This window comes from Acinonyx jubatus, chromosome D2, assembly GCF_027475565.1.
Source record: "Acinonyx jubatus isolate Ajub_Pintada_27869175 chromosome D2, VMU_Ajub_asm_v1.0, whole genome shotgun sequence".
NCBI classification, from domain to species: Eukaryota; Metazoa; Chordata; class Mammalia; order Carnivora; family Felidae; genus Acinonyx; species Acinonyx jubatus.
In genome coordinates, this window is record NC_069393.1 from 26,815,137 (window position 1) to 26,839,924 (window position 24,788).

The following is a 24,788-nucleotide window of genomic DNA, read 5'->3' on the forward strand; positions in this document are numbered from 1 at the left end:
TACCTTCAAGTCTTTAATTCATTTTAAGTTGATTTTTAGATAGTGGTCCAATTTTACATGTGACTATCCAATCTTCCCAACTTATTGAAGAATTCCCAATTTATTGAAGAGACTGCCCTTTCCCTATTGCATATTCTAGGTTCCTTTGTCATAAATTAATTCACCATATATGTGTGAGATTATGGGGGGCCCTCTATTGTGTTCCACTGATCTATGTGTCTGTTTTTATGTCTATTCCATACTGTTTTATTTACTATAGCTTTGTAATACAGTTTGAAATCAGAAAGCCAGATGCCTCCAGCTTTGTTCTTCTTTCTCAAGACCGTTTTGCTTATTTGGGGTCTTTTGTGGTTTCATACAAATTTTAGGAATGTTTGTTCTATTTCTATGAAAATACCATTAAAATTTCAATGGGGATTGCAGTGAATCTGTAGATTGCTTTAGGTTGTATGCCATTTTAACAATATTGATTCTTCCAATTCATGAGCACATAGTATCTTTCCACTTACTTCTGTCCTCTTCATTTTTTTTTTCATTAATGTCTTCTAGTTTTTAATATACAGGCCATTTATCTCCTTGATTAAATTTATTCCTAGGCACTTTATTCTTTTCGATGCAATTTTAAAATGGATTGTTTTCGTAATGTCTCTTTCTGATAGTTCATTACTAGTATATAGAAACACAACAGATTTTTGTGTATTGATTTTGTATCCTGCAACTTTACTGAATTTATTAGTTCCAACAGTTTTTAGATGTAATCTTTAGGGTTTTCTGTGTATAATACTGTGCTATCTACAAGTAGTGACAGTTTTAATATCAGATTTTAATCCTTTCCAATGTGGATGACTTTTATTTATTTTCCTTGCAATTGCTCTGGCTACGAATGCCAATACCATGTTGAATAAAAATGGCAAGAATGGACATTCTTGTCTTGTTCCTGATCTTAGAGGAAAAGATTTCAGTTTCTCACCACTGAACATGATTTTAGCTGTGGGTTTATCAAACATAGCCTTTAATATGTTGATTTACATTCCTTCTATACTCACTTTGGTGAGTTTTTATCAGAAATGGATGCTGAGGGACATCTGGGTGGCTCAGTCAGTTAAGTGTTTGACTTCAGCTCAGCTCATGATCTCACAATCCATGAGTTGGAGCCCTGTATCAGACTCTGTGCTGACAGCTCAGAGTCTGGAGCATGCTTCAGATTCTATGTGTGTGTGTGTGTGTGTGTGTGTGTGTGTGTGTGTGTGTCTGCCCCTTCCCCACTCACATTCTCTTTCTCTCTCAAAAATAAACATAAAAAATTTAAAAAAAAGAAATATGCTGAATCTTGTCAAATATTTTTTCTGCATCTACATACATAATCATATGATTTTAATCTTTCATTCTGCAGAAAATGAACAATCCTTGCATCCCTGGGAAAAATCCCATTTGATCATAGTGTGTGGTCCTTTTAATGTATTATTAAATTTTGTTTGACAATATTTTGTTGGTGATTTTTGTGTCTACGTTCACCAGGAGTATTGGCCTGTGATTTTCTTTTTTATGACATCTTGTCTGGATTTGGTATTGGTGTAACGCTGGCCTTTAAAATGTATTTTGAGGGGCGCCTGGGTAGCTCAGTTGGTTAAGCGTCCGACTTCATTCAGGTCATGATCTCACGGTCCGTGGGTTCAAGCCCCGCGTCGGGCTCTGGGCTGACAGCTCAGAGCCTGGAGCCTGTTTCAGATTCTGTGTCTCCCTCTTTCTCTGACCCTCCCCTGTTCATGCTTCCTCTCTCTCTGTCTCAAAAATAAATAAATGTTAAAAAAAATTTTAAAAAATAAAATAAAATAAAATGTGTTTCGAAGAGTTCCCTCTCTTCTGGTTTTTTAAAGAATTTGAGAAGATTTAGTATTAGTTGTTGTTTGAGTATTTGGTAGAATTCACTAGTGAAACCATCTGTTCTGGACTTTTGTTTCTTGGGAAATTTTTGATTGCTGATTCAATCTCCTTTCTAGTAATTGGTCTGTTTAGATTTTCTGTGCAATCATTATTTAGTCTTGGGATGTTTTATGTTTGTAGGAATTTATCTATTTCAGAATTTCTAGGTTTTCCCATTTGTTGGTGTATAATTGTTCATAGTGGTCTCTTATGATCCTTTGTATTCTGTTGTATCAACTGTAACATCACCTTTTTTATTTCTAATTTTATTTATTTGAGTCTTCTCTCTCTCTCTCTCTCTCTCTCTCTCTCTCTCTCTCTCTCTGTGAGTCTAGCTAAAGGTTTGTTAATTTTATCTTTTCAAAGAACCAGCTCTTAGTTTCATTGATTTTTCCTTTTTGGTCTCATTCCATGTTTTTATGTTCTAATCTTTTATTTCCTACTACTACTAGTAGTAGTTTCCTTCTACTAACTCTGGGTTTCATCTGTTGTTCTTTTTCTTGTTCCTTGAGGTGTATCATTGGGTTGTTTATTAGAGACTTTTCATGATTCTTAAGGTAGGCATTTATCCATTTATCACTAGGAACTTCCTTCTTACAATCATTTTGCTGCATCAAATAAATTTTGTTGCATTATATTTCCATTTCATTTGCCTCAATATTTTTTGGATTTCTCTGTTATTTCTTCTTTGACCAATTTCCTGTTTAGTAGTATGTTATTTAATCTCCATATATTTGTAAATTCCTGTTGTCATTGTGTCATTAATTTCTAGTTTCATACTATGGTGGTCAGAAAAGATGCTTGATATGATTTTAACCCTCTTACACTTATTAATATTTGCTTTTGGACTAACATATTATCTACCTTGAAAAATGTTCCATGTCCACTTGAGAAGAATGCTTATTCGGTTGCTTGTGGATGGAATGTTCTGTAAATATCTAGTAAGTCTATTCTAACATGTCATTGAAGGCTGATGTTTACTTATTGATCTCCTGTCTGGATGATCTATCTACTATTATAAGTTGTTCTTCTTTGATACGAAAATGGGGTTTTATCAAAATGGGGTTTTATGAAAAAAGGAATTGAAAACTACTGTGAGCATACCAAATTACTGAAAAGCACTGATAATGCTTAGGGGAATATACTGAGAATATTACTAATTGCTAGATCAAATTTACAAAGAATAAGGAGACAGAAATAAAGCAAGAAGGCAAAATATTCATCTGGAACAATTAAAAGATCAATGGCGACATAATTATAAAATAGGAAACTAATGTTCTAACCAAAGCATGCTTTCTCCTTCAATTAATAATAATTCAGTGTCGTATACAATATAAAATAGTTTTATAATGTCAGTTTCATTTCTTTTGTGAAGCCACAATGAAAGACAGACCAAAAGAGATGAATGGTTTGCAAATAAGGCAATGCAGTGACAATAAGAGCCATTAATAGCCATCTAAAACCATAAGAGCTGTAAAAATCCTCCTAAATCTTTATCCATCTGCTCTCCCCAATAAATATACTAAAAAGGTTAGGAAGGCAATAGTTTGTATCTTCACAAACTATTCACCAAATATTGGTGAATATTCAAATCTACCTAGTACTTCTATATTTTTTTTCTTGGATTTTGGTAACAAATGCTACACTATTAATAATGGGAGAAGTTCATCCACAGAGAGCTGGAGACACAATTCATTGCCCAATAGCATGTCTATATATTAAATAAAAACAGCATTTAAAAAAATGACAGAAGAAAAAACTAGTTTCAATTAGCCAATTAGACAACAAAGCAGGTAGCATTCAGAACATTATGCATTGGTTATTCATTCATTCTGCACACTTCCAGAGACAGTGGGAAACACACTAAAAATTCCAGTGCCATAAATCTCCTTTTAAAAGTATGGTTCCTTCTTCTTCTATTTGTACTAAAAATAGTCACAGGCTTATTTCTATGATTTATGTTTAAATCAACAAAGAAGTATGCCATTGGGTAACAGGCCACCTAGGGTAGTATCTTCCCAAACTCCTTTTAAGATAGGTAGAATCAATGAAGTAGGAGATGGAAGAAAATAAATGATCCCATCAGATATAGAGATTGTTAAGATATTGGAAGGTTCAGAAACAGGAAATGTGTTAACTCCTATGAACAGAAAGAAGGAAACCTGAAAACATTCCTTTGTAAGTAACTTTGATTTAGAGTCAGCCAATATTGTTGAGGACTCTAAACCACAGTCATTCTGCCATGCAGTTCACGATTGTCTATTTAGTCTCAAAGATTATCCCGTATGGTAGGAAGTATTACTCTCATTTTATAGAATAAGGAAACAAAGGATATTAAGCAATTTTACCAAATCCACAAAACTTTTAAGTGAGAGAGCGCACATGATAAACAGTAATTTCCTTTGCAGGTTGAGGGACTGGAGCTATCCCTGGCTGAGTGCTGAACAGCAAAAGCAGAGGAGAAAGTGCAAATGGTGCCCACATTCCATACTGCATTGCCAATCCACCAATCTGTAGCAAATATTTGCAATGTTATTCCCCATTCACTTCCAGTTAACATGTGTCTAGTTTTCAGTGTATTAACATATTAATCAAAATAGCATAGCATATGCATATACCACTATGATTTGGAAGGACAAAATTATTCTTTAATAATCCCCATAAGCTCTCAAGAGTTCTTTATCCACTTCACCACCTTAATGATTGCATTTGAGGACCACTTTCCATCAGGACAAAAAAGAAATGAAACTTTATTAAGAATTAGATAATAACTATGAGGAAAGTTGTTATTAAAATAAATTTTAAAGTCATGATGTAGACTTAAGTTTGGTGGATTAATGGGACATTAAAGGGACAATGGCTAAAAATAAAAACAAGCTATGGTTGACATAATATTTCATTAGTATCTGGAGGTACAGAGACCAATGTGGTAATTAATGACATAGCTGTGATTCCTTACATCTCACTAATCATTGACAGGATAGGAAAGTGCCTTTGTAACTGGGAAATTCAACCAAACTTCAATGTAGAGAAAAGAAAAATACACTGGAAGTGATTTTGTTTAGCTCATGTATAAAAATTGTTTCTACCAGGCAGTAATGGCAGAAATATAAGGAAATTTCCTAACTACATAGCACAGTGATAGATAAAAAGAAAACATTTTATTTTTCCCTTTATTTTCTATATTGTTTTCATATTCTCCTTCAGTTAAATCAGACACTTACTTAAGCCATATATGTCTTGATGAAAATCTAAGATCCTAAGGAAAAAGTTTTTGGTATCACCATATCTACCATGAAATCATACAAATACAAAAATATGAATGCTGATTTTTTTAATTCCATGGGAAAAATGTGACGAATTAGTAGGTGTCATAAGGAATTATTTAACTAACCAGTGTTCAAAAGAAAATAAAAATATACTAAAAAAGCTACATTTTAAAATGGCATATCTACATAAAGTAAGACAATGAAGTGATTTCCACTTTGATTTAATGTCATAATTACTATTTTATTACTATAATGATTAAGAAACAGAAGTATAATTATTATAATATGATCCCTACCAGAATTAAATTAAGTAAACCATTGAATGAGTCAGAAATTCTGTAAGAATTTCAGAGGTCTCCAATTGTCAAAAAAAAATTCAGCCTTGAAAGACATCAAAGAGACAATGTTGGAAAGGAAGGCTGATCATCAAAGTATAGTTACCATTTGTTTCTCCAATGTTAATGATTAAAGAGGGAATTGTCTCATGCTCCTCTACTTCACTGAAATAAAACTTTAGTTTACAGTGAATAAACTGTGTAGAAAATCAACTGAGTGGCTTTTGTTAAGATACTATTAGGTACAAGGTACTGTGCTAAGTGGTCCAGAAACAAAGAGGAGTAATACCTGCATTAGTTTGTTAGGGCTGTCATAACACAGTATCCTGACCTAGTGTGGCTTAAATAACGGTTCTGGAGTCTGGAAGTCTAAGATCAAGCTATTGACAGGGTTTCTTTCTCCTGAAGCCTCTCTCCTTGGCTTGCAGATAGTGTTTTCTCCCTCTGTTTTCATATGTTCTTTTCCCTCTGCGTGTCTTGTGTCCTAGTTTCCTCTATTTTTTTTTTTGTTCAGTTAAGTTTATTTACTTATTTTGAGAGAGTGTGTGCGTGTGTGAGAATGGGGGAGGGGCAGAGAGAGAGGGAGAGAGAGAAAACCCCAAGCAGCTTCCATCAGCAGTGCAGAGCCCAATGTGGGGCTTGAACTCACGAATCGTGAGGTCATGACCTGACCTGACCTGAAACCAAGAGGTGATCGCTTACCAGACTAAACCACCCAGCTGCCCCACAGTTTCTCCTTTTTAGAAGGACACCAGTCAGATTAGATAAAGGCTCATCCTAATGACCTCATTTTAACTTACTTCTTTAAAGACCCTATCTCCATATGCAGTCACATTTTGAGGTACTGAGAGTTACAGCTTCAATATATATGTAAACTCGGGGGTACACAGCTCACCCAATAACAATAGCCCTCCAGGGCTTCCAAATAAAGAGAACAAAAATACATAAAAGTAACTACAATATAAAGCAGAAAGCGATAGAAGTTATAGAAATCCAAAATTATGAGAGAGCCTAGAAAGGTTTAAAAGGGAAAGAAAGGTTTAAAGGAGAAAGTGGTTCTCTAAGGAGAGAATTTAAGCAGATTGAGATGAATATGGTGAAAAGGGCAGGAAAAGGCATAATTGGAGCAAGCACTGTGTATGGCTGATTTATCTTTTCATAATCAAACCTTATTCTGATTGACACAGCATAGTATGTATTTAAGATAATAAAGGTCATTTGGTTGTTGATAGCACAGCTGCAATACAAAATCATTTTTTTGTTGTTGTTTTCTATATAAAATACATCACAGGCCAAGAACAAGACAAATTACACAATTCTCCATCATCTTCCAACATATCGTTTGCACTTGTGGACATTTTTAAAAAGAAATAGAAGAGATAGAGAATTAGAATGGTACCAATCGTAAACCAGAAGATATGGATAATAAAAATGCAATAGCAATTGGATTATCCTTGTAGGAAACCCATATATCTAAAACTATGCCTATGGCTTTTTGTTCTGAGGGTCAGTTCCCAAATTTATGTGATACAACAGTATTTTAATTCTTTCCTGTAATAAACTGTCATGATCTGAATTTTTCTAAAAAAGTAGATTTGTGATATTTTATTACCAGTGAGGGCAACCTAAGCTTAGCTACTCAACACATTATTCTTAATCCTGTTTGCTAAAGAAGTAATATTTCTGACAACAACAAAATCTTCTCAATTTTAATTGATTTTATTCAAAAAGCACAAAACAATAGTAAGGAACCTACACGAAATATCCTTTTGTATTTTCAGAGGGGAAAAAGACCGAACTTTCAGTGGAATCACAATAAATGTGTGCTTCCTCATAACTTCTTACATGTGTCACTGGTGGATAAACTGAATTTTTACTTGCTACTCAAAATTCTGACAATTCAATAGTACTCAGACAGATGGCATTATACATGTCACAAAAACACAAGATTTTTATTTTGTTCACAGATATTTTTCCAAAGGCACCTTAAAGTTTTCTCCTCTATTGTCAAGGCAATAGGTCTTTAGGTACGTATCATAAAATGTTTGAAATACATATAAATTCCAAATTTCATATCACTTGTTTGTGGCTAATTGAGCAGAAAAAAAGGTTAAGTTTAGTGCATTACAAAGCCAAAATTAAAACACATCAGGTTTTACATTAGGAAATAAGGATCTTGGCACATAAACCTTTAGCTGTGTAGGAAATGAGGTTAATCTTTTACGTTGGCGAAAGGTGCATAGTGATAATTCTGTGCAATTACACAGCGAGGCGAAGCTTGATTTGGAAACAGAGCTATTATACCAACAAGAAAATCACTTTGCATAGTGATCCTTAATTTTTGCAGTTGCCTAGAATAGTTATGCTACATATACATTCTGGCTTTGCCCTAAAGTCTGTATTGGGAGGTTCTCAAATGTAAAGAGTAAATCTACCCTAGATTACTTAAAGGTTACTCCTGTAGAAATAAAATGAGAGTTTATTAAATAAAACAGATTTAATTAAATAAATGTTTAGTAAGCATCTGCAGTATATCAAACATCGTGTAAGGCAGCGCAATGAAGTAAAACCTAACAATCAGCACACATCCACTGTGTTTGGTTCCTTCTCTTTCTTTGACTTCATTTTTACTAATCTGATGTGGGTTTTTTTGTTTGTTTTTTAATGTTTCATTTATTTTTGAGAGAGAGAGACAGAGTATGAGTGTGGGAGGGTCAGAGAGAGAGGGAGACACAGAATTCAAAGCAGGCTCCAGGCTCTGAGCTGTCAGCATAGAGCCGAACGCAGGGCTCAAACTCACAAACTAGGAGATCATGACCTGAGCCGGAGTCGGACAGTCCACTGGGCCACCCAGGTGCCCCTTGTTTTGTTTGTTTGTTTGCTTGTTTTGTTTTGTTTGTTTTACACTTTTTTTAATGTTTATTTATTTTTGAGAGAGAGAGAGTGAGAGCAGGGGAAGAGTAGAGAGAGACAGACAGAGAATCTGAAGCAGGCTCTGCACTTACAGCAGAGAGCACAATGCGGGGCTTGAACTCACAAACCATGAGATCGTGACATAAGTTGAAGTCACAGGTTTAACCAACTGAGCCACCCAGGCACCCCACTAATCTGATGTTTTGTGTGCTTTTTTAAATTGTTTTGTTTTTTTCACATTTAAATTCTCAGCCAGAATCTCACTAACTTCCGATGAGAGAAAAAAGAGTCTCATTTTTTTTCTCAAACTTTGTTTAGTTTAGCTCAGAAGGATATTTCTTTTGCTTTATCAACATCTACAAAATTGTCCTGCTGTGTCCTCATCGGCAACCAATGGCTTAGAGGAAGGGACTTGATCTTTTGTTAATTATTAGACTGAAAGGAAGAATGAGTAACAAATCAAAAGTTAGCCTTCAAAGTTAGTGTATCCTTCCGTGTGATTCAATAAAGTTCCAGATGGAAAAACCCAGAATTATGGTCTAAACATGACCTCCATATTTTGACATTAAAACATAGGGGTGCTGGGGGTGCTGAGTCGGTTAAGCGGCCAACTCTTGATTTGGGCTCAGGTCATGGTCTTGTGATTGTGAAATCGAGCCCCTTGTCTGACCCCATGCTGAGCATGCAGTCTGCTTAGGATTCTCTTTCTCCCTCTCTCTGCCCCTCCTCCCCTCAAAATAAATAAATAAACATTTAAAATATAGGCAAAAACCAATTTAAGAGGAAAAATAATTTTTAATAGGGAATAATAGGCTGCTGTGAAAGATAGGTGCTTTTATGTGCTCTTTATAGTAAAGTAGCTAAAAATAACATCATTATTATTTATTGTCTTAGAGAATATGAGCAATTTAGGAATTATTTGTGACAGCCTTCTACATATTAAACATGATTATACTAGCCAATTTTTTTCTAGGTGGAACAATAAATGAGGAAATATCTATAAAACTCTTAGAGTTCTTGGGATCAAAATTTCCACACATGTTAATGGCAGCATTTCTAAAAACAAAAACAAACAAAACATTAAAAAAGCCATGCACCAAAGTAAACACACCACACACGTGCGCGCGTGCATGCACACGCACACACACACAAACACACACACACACACAATTAGACAGCTATTAGAACCATATAAATATTGATGCAGAAAATTTATAAATTTATTTACTTAAATTGTGACAGTGTAAATATATATCATGTTTTAATAAAGTACTTTTAATACAGCCACCACACTTTTTTTTTTGCTAAATATGATAGAATGGATCTATACGGAACTGATTTATAATTTAGAGTAAGTCTCCATTGTTCTTCAGCCAGTTTTTATACTTTGTTTTTTTTAATTTTTTTAACGTTATTTATTTTTAAGACAGAGAGAGACAGAGCATGAACAGGGGAGGAGCAGAGAGAGAGGGAGACACAGAATCTGAAACAGGCTCCAGGCTCTGAGCTGTCAGCACAGAGCCCGACGCGGGGCTCGAACTCACGGACCGTGAGATCATGACCTGAGCCGAAGTCGGACAAGCTCAACCGACCAAGCCACCGAGGAGCCCCCAGTTTTTATACTTTGAATATGAGGTTACCCTATGTAATGTACTGATCATAAACAACGTATACAATTTTAGCTAACTAGATTTTATAACCCAATTCAGAAAGAAAGAGTAAAATCACAAGATTGAATATCTCTGTTTTCATGAAATTTCCCACATAGTTAGGCGAAGAGGATTTATTTGCAATTTATTATGGAAACAGAAAGCAAATAAATCACCATCAAAAGGGTGGATACAAATTTGCAAGAAGATATTAAATGACTCCTTGGGAATTTAAATGTTGTTATTATATATTGAATTATTTAGATACACAAAAAGCCCATTTTTCATTCCTCTGATGACCATTTTCCACATATAGTACATTAGAAATTCATTTTAAAAAAATAAGTTTCATCTTAGGTTGATGAAATTCCTGAAATTCCCTAACATAGACTAACTTGAAAAGGCCTTGGGGAGTTGTGTTTTACCTGGTCTAGATGGCACTGGATATTTTAAAATCAAAATATTACAATTAAGTGTTCGATTTTTGGTAGTTTCAAGTATATATATTTTTAGTTTAGATTTTTAATAGTCATATTCCTAAATTATCAATTAACAGGTATATGTTATGAAAAACTGAAATTTCAAAGCAGCTGATATCCTACAAGGAAATGTATGGTGTAGAAAGAAAACACGTACATATAAAATTATAAATGGAAGGGCGCCAGGGTGGCTCAGTTGATTAAGCATTTGGATCTTGGTTTCAGCTCAGGTCATGGTCTCACAGTTCGTGTGTTCAAGCCCCACATCAGGCTCTGTGCTGATGGTGTGGAGCCTGCTTGGAATTCTCTCTCTTCCTCTCTCCCTGCCCCACCCCTGCTCACATGAGTGCTCTCTCCCTCTCTCTCTCCCAAAATAAATTTTAAAAAACTTAAAAAAAAAACCTTACAAATGGATGTAAATGGTTATTAGCTTATTTGTAAATTCTTGCTAATTATACATTTAAAAAAATGCTATGGAGAACCAGATTGAAAATTATTTGCTGTGTGTCCATAATTATTACAGAGATGAATAAAATAATATAGTAAACATGGATTTTGCTTTGGACCTTCTTTGAATTAAATCCTATAGGTCCTAAATGCCAATATATGAGAGAGTGATCACAAACTCAAGTAATAATTACAAAATGATGAGATTTCAAAGATTGGCTGTCACACAATTTCTTTGCTGATAGAAAGACAGCCTAAACAGAACCCATTTTACCACATTACAATTGGCATCAGAAAGACTGTTTCCTCAATTAGACTATAGATCTGTAATAAATAAGTTCAATGTGTCTTACTCACCATTGTTATTTCTAGGGTAAATACAAATTGTTCAATAAATATTTCTTGACTAACACAATAAATGATTAACTTGCCAATACCAAAATGTGTGTTGGGTTCCTGTTTCAAAGACATTCATTCCTCCATTACTTACTGTCACAATTTCCATGAAGATGGTAGCATAGAATATCACTCAAATTGTGTTATCATACCCTTATGGAAAAATTTTCAGCTTTAGCTTTGATAATTCATATGCCCAATGTAAAAAGATTCTAGTCCCTAAAACAGATTCTGATTATTTTGATGCTTTAGATCTAATCCATAGAAGGAAAATGTCTGTCATGCAGCTCTGCTTCTCAAGAGGCAAGAACTTTCATCAAAATTCTTAATAAAGGGAAATTTGTAAAAACCTAGGAAAGGTTACAGAAGGGTCTTCAATTTTACATGTAATAGCAAGTATGACAAAAGTGAAGGTTTGATAAAGATTCCTGATAAGGTTACATTGTTTAACATTCTATGTACTCTAGTCTTTTATGGATGCTTGAAATATTTCACAATTGTTTTTTTAAGTCTAGCCATCCTTTTGATACCCTCATTCACAAAACAAGGGTAAAAAATGGGACAAAACCTCACCAAATATCAGTCCATCACAATCTGACCCTTAGTGATAAAGGTTTAGGCTCACGTTCACAAAGCATTTTCTTACTCAGTATTACTGAGATTCACAATCAAACTCAAGAATACTGGGCAATCTCCATTATTTGGTGAGTTTCAGGTGCAGATATGGGTCACCTGGGAAGACCTCTGTGTTAGCCCAGGCACAGAATCAATCATGCTGTCTGTCCTTCTACCTTGACATTTACTCCTCCAGTAACTCCTTTATTATAAAAGTTTAAGAAAAGTAGAAATCATAATAAAATATAGAAACTAATCTACGTACTTCAATAACAATGGATGCTATTTTTTCATCAGATTTTGTTATGATATTACTTTTAAAGAATAAAGCATTACAATCTAAGTCCCACATGTACTCTTTCTCAGTCCCATCCAACTTCTTCTTCTCCAGAGTTAATCACTCTTATGTGTTTGTTATGTGTGGCATTTATGGCACCCTACTGTTCACATTGCTCTAAAACTTGCTAATTTACTCAATATTGGTTTTAAAAATCTGTTGACATATGAAACAAGTTTGTTTTAATGACTATGTTTGTTGCTATTTATTCATTCTCCTACTGATGGGTTTTTATATTATTTTAAACTTTCACTATTTAAAACAATCCATAATGATCATATTTGAGCAATTTTTCTTTATGAATATGTGTACAAGTTTCTCATATACATATATGGATATTTGTGGCAAAATAGTCCAGGTACTACATACTCCTGTTTTGTTCTTCAAACAAATTATAAAAATTTACCTTCCCAGAAGCAGTGTGTAAGAGTTCCCATTCTACTACATCTTGTCAATATCTGATATTAAATCATAATGTACTAAGTATTGGGATAGTTTAACAAGGTAATCCTTTTTTTTAAATATATGAAATTTATTGTCAAATTCGTTTCCATACAACACTCAGTGCTCATCCCAAAAGATGCCCTCTTCAATACCCATCATCCACCCTCCCCTCCCTCCCACCCCCCATCAGCCCTCAGTTTGTTCTCAGTTTTTAAGAGTCTCTTATGCTTTGGCTCTCTCCCACTCTAACCTCTTTTTTTTTTTTTTTTTAAACAAGGTAGTCCTTTAAAGAGATTTATCTTTGGGGCTCCTGGGTCACTTAGTTGGTTAAGCATCTGACTCTGAACTTTGGCTTAGAAAATGATCTCACAGTTCATGAGATTAAGTCCTGCAATGAGCTCTGCGCTGATAGCATGGAGCCTGCTTGGGATTCACTCCCTCCCTCTCTCTTTACCCTTCTCCCGTGCGTGCTCTCTTTCCCAAAATAAACAAGTAAACATTTAAAAATATTAAAGAGATTTACCTTTATCATACCTGTTTTAAATTTTAAGAATGGCCTGCCAAAGATACTAGTAAATAACATCTATCTTTTACTAGGCCACTTACTATGTCTTAATCACTCTTCAAAGCATTTTAAATACAGTAAAATCTTGGATTGTGAGTAACTTGTTCTGTGAATGTTCTTCAAGATGAGTAAACATTTCTAATAAATTTTAACTTGGTAAACGAGCGATGCCTTGCAATATGAGTAGTACGTGACGCCAAACATCACATGATCACAACTGAGCCAATGGTTATCTCTCTTTCTCTTTCTCTCTCTCTTTCACTGCAGGATTGTGGGTGACTGTCTCCCATTCTCAGATGCTCAGTCTCAGGCTGTCTGGCAGAAATCAGTGATTATTCAGAACATTGGAAGGTGCCCACAACTGACACTAGTGTATTTTTTGTCACTTCAAAGCAACTATGGTCTATATTTTCACTCATATGTGGACCTTGAGAAACTTAACAGAAGACCATGGGAGAGGGGAAGGGGGGGGAAGTTACAGAGAGGGAGGGAGGCAAACCATAAGAGACTCTTGGAGACTCAGGAGAAAAATGAGGGTTGATGGGAGGTACGGGAGAGGGGAAAGTGAGTGATGGGCATTGAGGAGGGCACTTGTTGGGATGAGCACTGGGTGTTGTATGGAAACCAACTTGACTATAAATTATATTAAAAAATAAAAAGCACCTATGGCCAGTCCTTTGCTTTTCCATACAACAGTAAGCTTAGGAATGCTTTGCTTCATTCTAGATCAGGCTGCCTGCAGATATAGACCCTTTCCCCTGCTGCCTTATTGCTAGTTACATTAAACACAGTATATAACAAGAGTTTATTAATACTGTACTACAGTCAACATCCATTAGTGATAATGAAAGTCGTCCTGCACAATAACCCTCTCTTGTCTCCCTCACACCAACCATGAAGGTTTTCAAAGGTAAGTGCAGGTTAGTTTGTTTTTCTTTATATTTTGTTATTTTCTTTATTATTTTATATTATATTACAGTATTATAATCATTTTATATGAATATTTTGGGTTGTGGAATAAATCATCTGAGTTTGCATTACTTCTTATGGGGAAATTAGCTTTGGTATGCAAGTGCTTTGGATTATAAGCATGGTTCTGGAATGAGTTATGCTCACAAACCATGGTTTTATTGTCTATCATTTTATTTAATTCTCCCAACCATGAAAGAATGTGAGTTCTAAGAAGGTAGAGAGTCCTGTTCTATCTTCAGAATTTAACATTCTTATCACCTAGTAGGTGCTCAGTACATATTTGTTAAATAAATGAGTAAATGTGTCTTAGTTCGTGCAGGCTGCTCTAACACAATAACACAGACTAGGTAGTTTATAAACAGAAATTTATTTCTTACTGTTCTAGAGGCTGGGAGTTCCAAGATCAAGGCACCAGCATGGTTGTATTCTGATGAGAGCCTTCTTCCTGGTTTATATCCAATGCCTCCCACTATGTTCTCACATAGTGGAAGGGGCTAGGGATCTCTGTAGGGTCTCCTTTATAAGATTAATCCCATTTATGAGGGCTCCACATTACTGACCTAAGTAACACCCAAAGGCCCTGCCTTCTAATACTTTCATATAGGACACTAGGGTTTCAACATAAGAATTCGGTGGGACCCAAACATTCAGACCCTGGCAAAATAGTATAATTATTAATATTTTAGAGAAGGGAATTTAATGAGTTGAGGTTATTTTCCAAAGATTTGGTAGGAAATGACAAAATCATCAATCCTAAGCATGCTTAACCCACTCCAGATTCTTCTCTTCCTGTGCATCCCATGGATTCTAGAGATACAATCCATTGTCTTGATGCCTTATCTATAGGATTTCCTTCAGTGGTGAAATATTAGTAGGAATGATATATGCTTTGTGAGAATGTAATTCCTAGCTGTATTTCTCAAATACACATAAATTGTTCACAACACAAGCTCTGGAGCCATTCTGTAAGAAGAGGTTTTTACTGTTTTGTTAAGATTCTCCAGGATGCTATTAAAGACCCAAAAGTATGCCAACACAAATTTTCAATTTCAGATACATGACTTCATACTTTCAGGTCTTGTATCTGCAGCCACCAGTGTAGCAGGAGGCATGTTCTTTCCATTTTTCCTATCTTTGGAGAAAATATAGGTGGGGAGCATCCTGCTTCTCCTGCCTAAAACCCCTTTATTTGTGACTGAAGACTTTGGTCTTTCAGAATGCTCAGGAGCACATCTTAGACTCACAAGTAGGTGGGGGACTATTGTATGGGAAGGAGAAACTTTCCTTTGAATCCGTCATCCAATCTACAAAATTTCCCACAGGAGTCACCATATTAAGGATTTTTTTCCCACAGGAGTCACCATATTAAGTGTAATTATTCAAATTACACTTATTAAATGCATGTATTAGGGGCACCTGGGTGGCTCAGTTAAGCTTCTGACTTCAGCTCAGGTCATGATCTCACAGTTCATGGGTTTGAGCCCCACTTGGAGCTCTGGGCTGACAGCTTAGAGCCTGGAGCCTGTTTCAGATTCTGGGTTTCCGTCTCTCTCTGACATCCCCCCCCACACACACACACACTTGTGCTCTGTCTCTCTCTCTCTTTCTCAAAAATAAACATTAAAATTTTTTTAAATTAAAAAAAATAAATGCACGTGCTTACAGTTGAGACACTGTTCAGAAATAACTAAATGCAAATGAAATTTTGGACTCACTTTGATTCTCTGTTTTTGTTGAAAATTTCTGTCAATGTGTCCATCACAAATAATATGGTAATTAATACTGTACATACATTTTCTATGGAAATTTTTTTAAAAAATCCCTTACTAAAGTCTATTTTATCATTCAGAGGTTTTATAAGTACATAGCTATTAGATCTTCAGAATTTAGGAAATATTTATTACCTTTATATACAAGTGTAAGACATAATCCCATAGTGCTGGTTACCTCACCAGTAAGATTATTGATGATTCCTCCAGCTCACCTTAAAGTTCTGACAAAAATTCTCAAATCTGATTTTAATAAAAATGACTTCTAATTATAGCTTTTCTAAAAATCAAATTCTTAATATTCAAACAATAGTCCTGCAGTAATCTATTGTTCATTCAATGAGAGCATCTTGAGTGAACTTGCCTGTTAGTACATGGAATGATGTGTGATAAATTCCAGTTCCCGTGCTCAAACTATGCTTTCGTCATGTACGTTTAGGTGGTTATTCAAAACATGATTATCAACAGAGCAATAATGGATTACTTTGGGGGAACCTATTCAACCATTTTTGAAAGCATGCTTTCTACCTGTCTTTCCATGACTTATGTAAAGCTAGCTGTGTGTATAATCTCCCTGAAGTCTCCACAGTGATCACTGAGGCATATACCATCACATGAAAATATAATCACAGAGAACCAAGAGGAACAAAAGATCTTAGAACCACAATAACACTGTCTTTTGATTTTAGCCGATGGCACAGAAGATTCTGGCTATACATCATCACCGCACTATTCAGATGAAGAAGAGATCCTTTCCTTGGGAAATGGGCACCTGAGTTAATTCAGCCTGAGCCAGGTTAAAGTTGGCTCTCACCTCACCCTCCTACTATCGCATCTTGGATGTGTTATATGTTTAATTTCTTGGAGGCAAGGTGAAGAAAGTGAGGGAAGACCTGTTTGATATGGGGTTTACTTTATTTTTCCTTCTAAGAACAATTAAATCATTTTTTAGCTCTATCTACTTCATTCTGTACGATAAGAGTGGTTTTCAGCATCTGGAGTTAGTGCTCTGAAAAACTGATATAGTCTGTGACACTACTATTAAGTATTTTAGGTGATTTACATCTTCCTCAAATATTTAGGGTCTTATATAATACCATCCGTTGACTTTTCACACCAGATGTACCCTCTATTCCTGTAATGAAGCCACCATGTGCTTTCGCACATTTTTCTCTATTTCTGGGATGCTATTCCAATTTCTTCAAGGTTCAATTCAACAATTCAGTTCAAACAGGATCACCTTAAAAATGGTTCCCTCAGGGCGCCTGGGTGGCTCAGTCGGTTAAGCGTCCGACTTCGGTTCAGGTCATGATCTCGCGGTCCGTGGGTTCGAGCCCCGTGTCGGACTCTGTGCTGACAGCTCAGAGCCTGGAGCCTGTTTCAGATTCTGTGTCTCCCTCTCTCTTTGACCCTTCCCTGTTAATGCTCTCTCTCTGTCCCCAAAATAAATACATGTTAAAAAAAATGGTTCCCTCAATACTCTGACATTTCAACAGCATTAACTACACAGCATTTAATCAGATCCCTTGGGATCTGATCTATGTATACGATCGTGAGTTCTCTGAGAGCAAACATTGTGCCTTTTCCTTCTTTACATCCTTCTCCACTTTGCAGCATACTTACTGCATTGCATGCAGTTGACATTCAATATATTTTTATCAAAATCAATTTTTGCACAATCTGATTTCAATCCCAGTTTTAAGGGAATATATTTTTACTGAAACGTGTCATGTCTTGATGCCTTTAACCAACTAAAATTTCAAATATGTATAAGATGAAGAGATATATAAGTGCATATGGTAATAGATAATTGGTTATAATTATATCATATAACTTATCTTTGCATAGATACATACTATGTTGGTCACCTTTTATCGCAGCGCCTATTTCATAAACATTATAAAGATTATACTGAGTATTAAGAGTGCTTAGTTTGTGTGCAATTGATACAACATTTGATCTTGCTAATATTATGTGTTTATTTGGTATTAATTTTGAAAGAAAATTATGCATCTATTTATTTTCATTTTTCTTTTTCAAATGATTCAGATACAACTTTTTAGCAGCCAAAGATCATGTTCACTACAATGTCATGAATACAGAGGCTTTTGTTAGTACATTTTTGAGGGCAGCATCAGAGTTACCTTTGTGTCACTAAGTCAAGGTCACAGAACATTGTGATGATTAATGCTTAAAATTATTTTTCATAATTTGAAGATTTTTTAACTATTTATTCCAAAGATGAATACATTTATTGAAAGCCTAAGGCATAAACCTCCCCAAATTAATCTTGCATAGAATTAAAAAGGGGAATAAGTACTTTTATTCATTCAGCATATACCTATTGAAAGTCAGCCTTCAAGCAAAACTCTGGAAGCAGGAGATTCAACTAGAAAGATTATGTGGTAATTCAGGTAAAGGGAGTGGTTTAACCTGGGGTGAGAGTCATGGATATGGAGAAAAGTGGATGTAGTAGAGAGAAATCTAGGACATGGAGTAAAAGATCTCCAGACATCCTTCAATATTCAATATTGACTTCACTGAGAGTCAGTAGGATGTTATCTTTAAAATGAGAAAACCTTTTACAATAAGGGAATGGTAGTGCTTATTCTAATCAATAAGTGGTCAATCTCTCTTTCAGAAAATTCCAAACCATTGCCATGGCTTACTCCATTCCTCACATAGTCTCCTCCCTGTGATAATCCCCATTATCACAGCTTTCTTGCAAGTTAGCTCTGCCACTAACTTTGACTCATTTTTCAATCTCCAGTAGCTTTTGTAGGGTTTAGCACTTAAAATTATGCAATAAATATTTAATGAATGAATGAATAAATGAAAGAAAGGTCATATTTTCACAAACCCTCACATGTAATCAGCTCTTACTAATTGTTGAATAGTTCTTATGGTCCAAGTCATTTCCTCTTTTATCCAAGTTTACTTCTGAATTTAGTTCCTTGAGGTTATAACTCATAATGAGTCAATTAATGCAATGATTCTAAAAGCTGAGGCATGTGTTAATATGTTTCCTCTTCCAAATTTGCATCTTAAACAGAGATCTTAAACATTTTTATACTCCCACATGGATAACTAATCCTGCGGATTTCAGGCATCCTGGCAGGCTGGAAAAATAGAACTTCCTATATCTCCTCACATAGAAACATCTTCTGTCTATACAAAAGACAGACGTTGATGTGGTCAAAGAATCTTTCAGATCAGCAACTTTCTCACAAGTGTTTTGTTACACGTATTTTCAGAGAGTGATAAAAAAAAACATAGTGAATGGTGTGGAAATAATTCTTATGGTAAGTGATGGGACAAAACGTTTGAAAATCTATGCATTTAAGAACTTTTTCTAATTATTTGCAAGACACTGGAAGTTTTGATATAAATAACATTAACTAAAAAGGGCCTCTTTTGGACAACTGAATGTCAGAGAACTTAGCCTGCCAAACACCCTTCTGATTTTACAGGTGGGTTTTTGTTCACTGTTTCATTTTAATTTTACACACAAAAATTTTAAATATATAATAAATTATAATTTGACAAGGTGGCTATATTCCTTATGATTTTCAAGAAAGAACTGATTGTACTTATGTTAAGAGTTTTCTGTGTATAGCTGGAAACAAAAGAATCCAAAAATAGCTTCTAAAAAGTGGTACTTTGACTTCTGTGCATCAAGAGAAATTTGGTGATGATATAAACATACAACTTAAAAATCATCAATGATATTTCTATATTTGGAAGTGCAATAGTTAAAAGACATTTGCTATTATTTTAAGAGCTATTAGTCAATATTGGATTATTTAATTATTCTAAAACATTATATAAGACATTTTAGTGATGTGATCTCTACCTTTGCTAATGACAATAAAATGATAGTTTAAACTCCAAGAATCCTTTCACACCAATTTTAGGTTTTAAGTTTTGTTTATATTTTAATATGGAGAGCTGATGTTCTAAGAATCTCCAAATTTTCATAACTGACTAGGAGACAATGGGGATCTTTTCAGGGCCTCTATTATTTATTCTTAGAAAAGAAAAAAAAAAGAATTGAGTATTGCTGTTAACTACTGAAAGAAAGCCCAGGAAAAGGATGAAATATTTATAAAAATTTTGAAAATATAATATTCTCTAGATAATTCATAAATATGAACCAACTTCTCAGTTGGTCTACCTGGCAAACAGGAATCAGAAGTCTGTTAGTACAAACAGCATATTCTGAAAGATTATTATAAAGTACCAGCAGAGAAGTATTTCACTGCTAATCACATCTGCAACTTTTTCTAAGAAAATCAGCTCCACACAAAAGCTGCCAGATTGAGACAGCCACCATCACAGCTATTTGAACCATGATTACCCATCCATTGGTTGCCCTGGGATCTTAGACTTAGGACTTCTAGCCACATACTAAAAAAAGATGTATAAAGCCAGCTAGATTCTTACTTATTCGACTAGGGATATTCAGAGAAAAGATGCTATTATCTGTGGTAACAGATGTTGAAAGTTACGATGTAATGAGAGTCATCAATGGGGCTCATGCTAAACTAATACAAGGTAAGTTTATGAAAGCACAGAGACCTGAGAAAGGAGTGGATGTCACTGAGTGCTTAGGGTAAACATATGTCTCTAGTCAACAGCCATGTTTTCTTCTTTTCTGTTCATAAAACCCTGGATCTGGTTCGTATGGTAAGTCATTAGTCAGAAAGGTTGAATTATGACTGTTCTAAGCCCAGCAGTTTGCTAGGATATGTTTACACCAGCTCACAAGACCTGTTTTTATAAAATCTCTTCCCAACTCAGAGTTCAGTGACATCACATCAGTAGCTTGACACCTGTCAACATGAGAGTATTTATGCCACAGAAATCAGGAAGTTCTACAAATTAGGACTACCATTTCCTCTGGCCCTTGGTCAGTTATTAACCATTAATCACCACTCCAAGCCCATCATGGAAATCCCATTTCCTTTTGCCAGCAATTTGTCCAGAGATAGATTCAGGAACAAGTTTTGACCTATGACAAGTAAGACAAAGTCTGATGGAATCACCCAAGAAGGATTTCCTCCTGATAACTTGAAGCCAACAAGCTTGCCTTCCTACCTTAGGTGGTACATATAATGCTCTGAGATGCAACCATAATGGAAAGTCAGTAGAATACAGAGATGTCTACATAGGTCATTAATAACCTAAACCACTACCAACTAGGGCATCCAAAGAGCAGCCAACTAGGAACAGTTCACCCTGGGTATAGAATATAATGGAGTGCATTATCTATAAAGAATTTTAAAACAATAATGAGATACATTAAATATTAGTACACTTTTTAATTATTACCCTGTACTGACAATTCTAAACAATGTTAGTGATATTCCTCACATATCTTCACTTCCTATCCAAGTCCTTTGGTACGCTTTTGCTAGTAAGTCTAGAATCAACTTTCTTAAACATTTAGTTACATGAAGTAATTGGAGATTTTTGTTATTTAGGAAACTTTCATATGAGTTTTCTGTTTATGTACGCACAGCATTCTGTTCACAGAAAGTAGCAGACTCAGAAGATTGCTAGGTCGGGTTAATCCAGCACTGAAAGGAAAAAGCATGAGCATCTGCTCAGAGGCCCTACAGAGCTGCTCAGATGCCAAGCCTTTTACAGCTCTAATCATGCAAGGCTTGGCCAATTATGGTTCCCATTCTTGTGTGTCCTGGAGAGTCTCCCTATTGTGCTATTAGTATACATATAATAAACTGCCTTTACATAGAGTATTATGAGAAGTTTCCTTTGTTTTGTAACCTAAAGAACCAACTAAAAACCAGAATTCAACACTTAACAATTAAACAAAAGATTGACCCAATTCAAGATGTTGATTGGATACACATATGCACAAAATCTATACTAAGAAGACAGCAAATGGACAAAAATATGTTTAACAAGACATTATTTATAGCAATTAAAATTTCAATTTATATAAATGCTAACCAAAGAAGAACAGATAAATGAATGATTTTTTTAAAGAATATATAATGATGTGGGAAAATTCAGCTAAATATTTATGATATACCTAATGACACACTTATTTAAAAACATAAATGGAAATAAATCAGTTATCAGTGGTTGTTATTTCTGAATAGTGGAACCAAGAAATGTTAATATTTTTCCCATACACTTTCTATAATTTTCAAAGTTTTTAGCTCTATAGAAATAAGACAATTTTGAAACAATTACTATGAATTTTCTATCAGGCTCTGTGCAGACCACTCAGAGCCTGGAGCCTGCTCAGATTCTGTCTCCCTCTCTCTCTTTACCTCCCCCCACTCACATTCTCTCTTTCTCTCTCAAAAATAAGTAAAAATTAAAAAAAAAAATTAATTATCACACATTTTCATATCATTAATGTATCATGAAAATATACTAGGGTTCTGACACTATTGTTCAAGATGAGAATACATATATGCACGAAAGAAATGAGTTCCACAGGTTAGACAAACCACATCAGGAAACTTTTAAAAGATGAAATAATGTTAGAAATTCATGAGAATTTGCATTTTATAAAAAATACTGTCACATTCCAAGAAAATCTCTTTTCAAAAAAAAAAGGAAAATGTGATTTAAGGAGAGCCTTAATTTAAAAAAAATTTTTTTAACGTTTATTTATTTTTGAGACAGAGAGAGACAGAGCATGAACGGCGGAGGGGAAGAGAGAGAGGGAGACACGGAATCGGAAGCAGCAGAGAGCCTTAATTTTTAAGACAAATAAAAAAGATTAAAGAGTAGTTCTTTGCTATTACAACAATATAATCAAAACCCAAGTTATGCTTCTGAGAATATGGCTTTATGAGAATAATTTCATAATCCTGTGGGATGCTGTTCTATTCTGTAATAAAAGAATCATCTAGGTTTGACATGGAATCTCAAACACATCTAAGTGACATAGTTAGTGTTTAGATTTATTTATTTGATTGTTTAGATCACCGTTATTCAAATACATATACAGGAAGCTGAAGTACATAGTGTATCTCAAATCAATGAAGAGTTTTCCTGTGTATCTATCCATCTCTCTCTCTCTCTCTCTCTCTCTCTATATATATATATATATATGTATATGTATATATATATATATACATATACATATATGGGCATTGAAGAGGGCACCTTTTGGGATGAGCACTGGGTGTTGTATGGAAACTAATTTGACAATAAATTTCATATAATAAAAGAGAGAGAAAAAGATGTAAATATACTACAGGGGGGAGATGATTTTTTATTCGAAAAGCCAGAAAATGCCTAAGAATTGCAGCTACTATTTTCAATTATGCTTTGTCCATGAATAAGAGTTTGTTTTAGAGACACAGTGTAAATTGTTGAATTGTAAGGATTACCAGGCATGAGGCTCATTATCTTAGAGTAGACCACACATAGCAGCACTTTGCTTCGAGAAAGATGATCATTAAAAAGAGTCTCATTATATTGCATAAAATTAATTATATTCAGAATTACCCTGCTTTAGAAAACTGACAAGGGCAAACGTATAAATTAAAAGATTTAAAACATACCAGATACAGCGAGGAAGTCATCAATGCTTGTGATGTCATCTACAGCTTCGGTGAGGACGTGGATATGATTCTCCCATGTGTGCTTGTACATTTCCATGTTTTTTTTGACCACTTGACTTTTGGGTCTTGCAGCCAAAGCAAGTGCAGCATTAATGATCTGCAAAGATGGAGAATGTTCACATGGTAATTTCTTTGGAGATAGTAACCAGTGTGCAGATAATGGGTATTCTTTAAAAAAAGAAAAATAGACAAATACATCTTTAACAAGGAAAATGGTAAAATGCCCTCGTGTATAACTCCCTCCTTGCTTTTGGTAATACTTTAATTTTATTTGCAGCAATAGTTTAATTAATTTTAGAACTACTTATTGTCAATGCACTAAGAATTGCAAGAGATACGAAGATAATTGGTATCTGCCTTAAAGGAGCTTCTCTATTACTCAGTGGGAAGGGCAACATATAAGCATAACTCAATTCAGTATGCAATACATATCATAACCACAACTAATGGTCAATAGTCTTTAGAAAGCTGAGAGATCACCTTCAGCAGATGTCCTAAAGAAAGTCTTCAGGGAAGAGAGACATGTTAACTGGTCATTTGGATTCACACTGCACAACTCAGTAGGGAATGTTTGCAACTATTTGCAAAGCACTGGAATAAGATCTTTGACTTCCTTGAGGTCTTGCAGAATTTTGCCAGTAAATATTCATTATTAACTAATTCATTAGTTCATTCATTCATTCATTATTTCAAATATATTCTGAGTGTCTTTTATGTATTAAGCATTGTTCTAGATTTTAGGGATATGGCAATAAATAAGACAGAAGCAAAATCATTGCCTTCATGGAGCTTTTATTACAGGTAAGCACAGAGGCAATTAGCAAGTTAAGTAAGTGAAATATATGGTCTGTTACCTGGTTATAAGAACCAAGGAGGAAAAAAAAAAATAGACCAAAGAAAGGAGAAAAGGAGTGGACTGGTCGTGAGGGCAGGAAGTTTGTGATTTTAGCGAGGCCTCACACTGAAGTGGCTAGTTGAGTAAAATCGCTATTGGAAAAGAATGATGGGACAGGACACAGAAGTATCAAAATTCAAAAGGTGGAAAAATGGAGGAAATGCCATGAAAAT

The 24,788-nt window shown here is 34.8% G+C and overlaps 1 protein-coding gene across 7 annotated transcripts in view; it reads right to left on the reverse strand.

The window, feature by feature from the left end:
• The window catches only part of CTNNA3 (catenin alpha 3), a 1,731,503-nt gene that overhangs the window by 550,461 nt on the left and 1,156,254 nt on the right, over window positions 1–24,788 (reverse strand). For all 7 annotated transcript variants that reach the window (XM_053207653.1, XM_027062103.2, XM_053207654.1 and 4 more), the window contains one exon: window positions 23,661–23,817. In XM_053207653.1, the coding sequence (XP_053063628.1) occupies window positions 23,661–23,817 (157 nt within the window). The remainder of the gene's footprint in view (window positions 1–23,660; window positions 23,818–24,788) is intronic.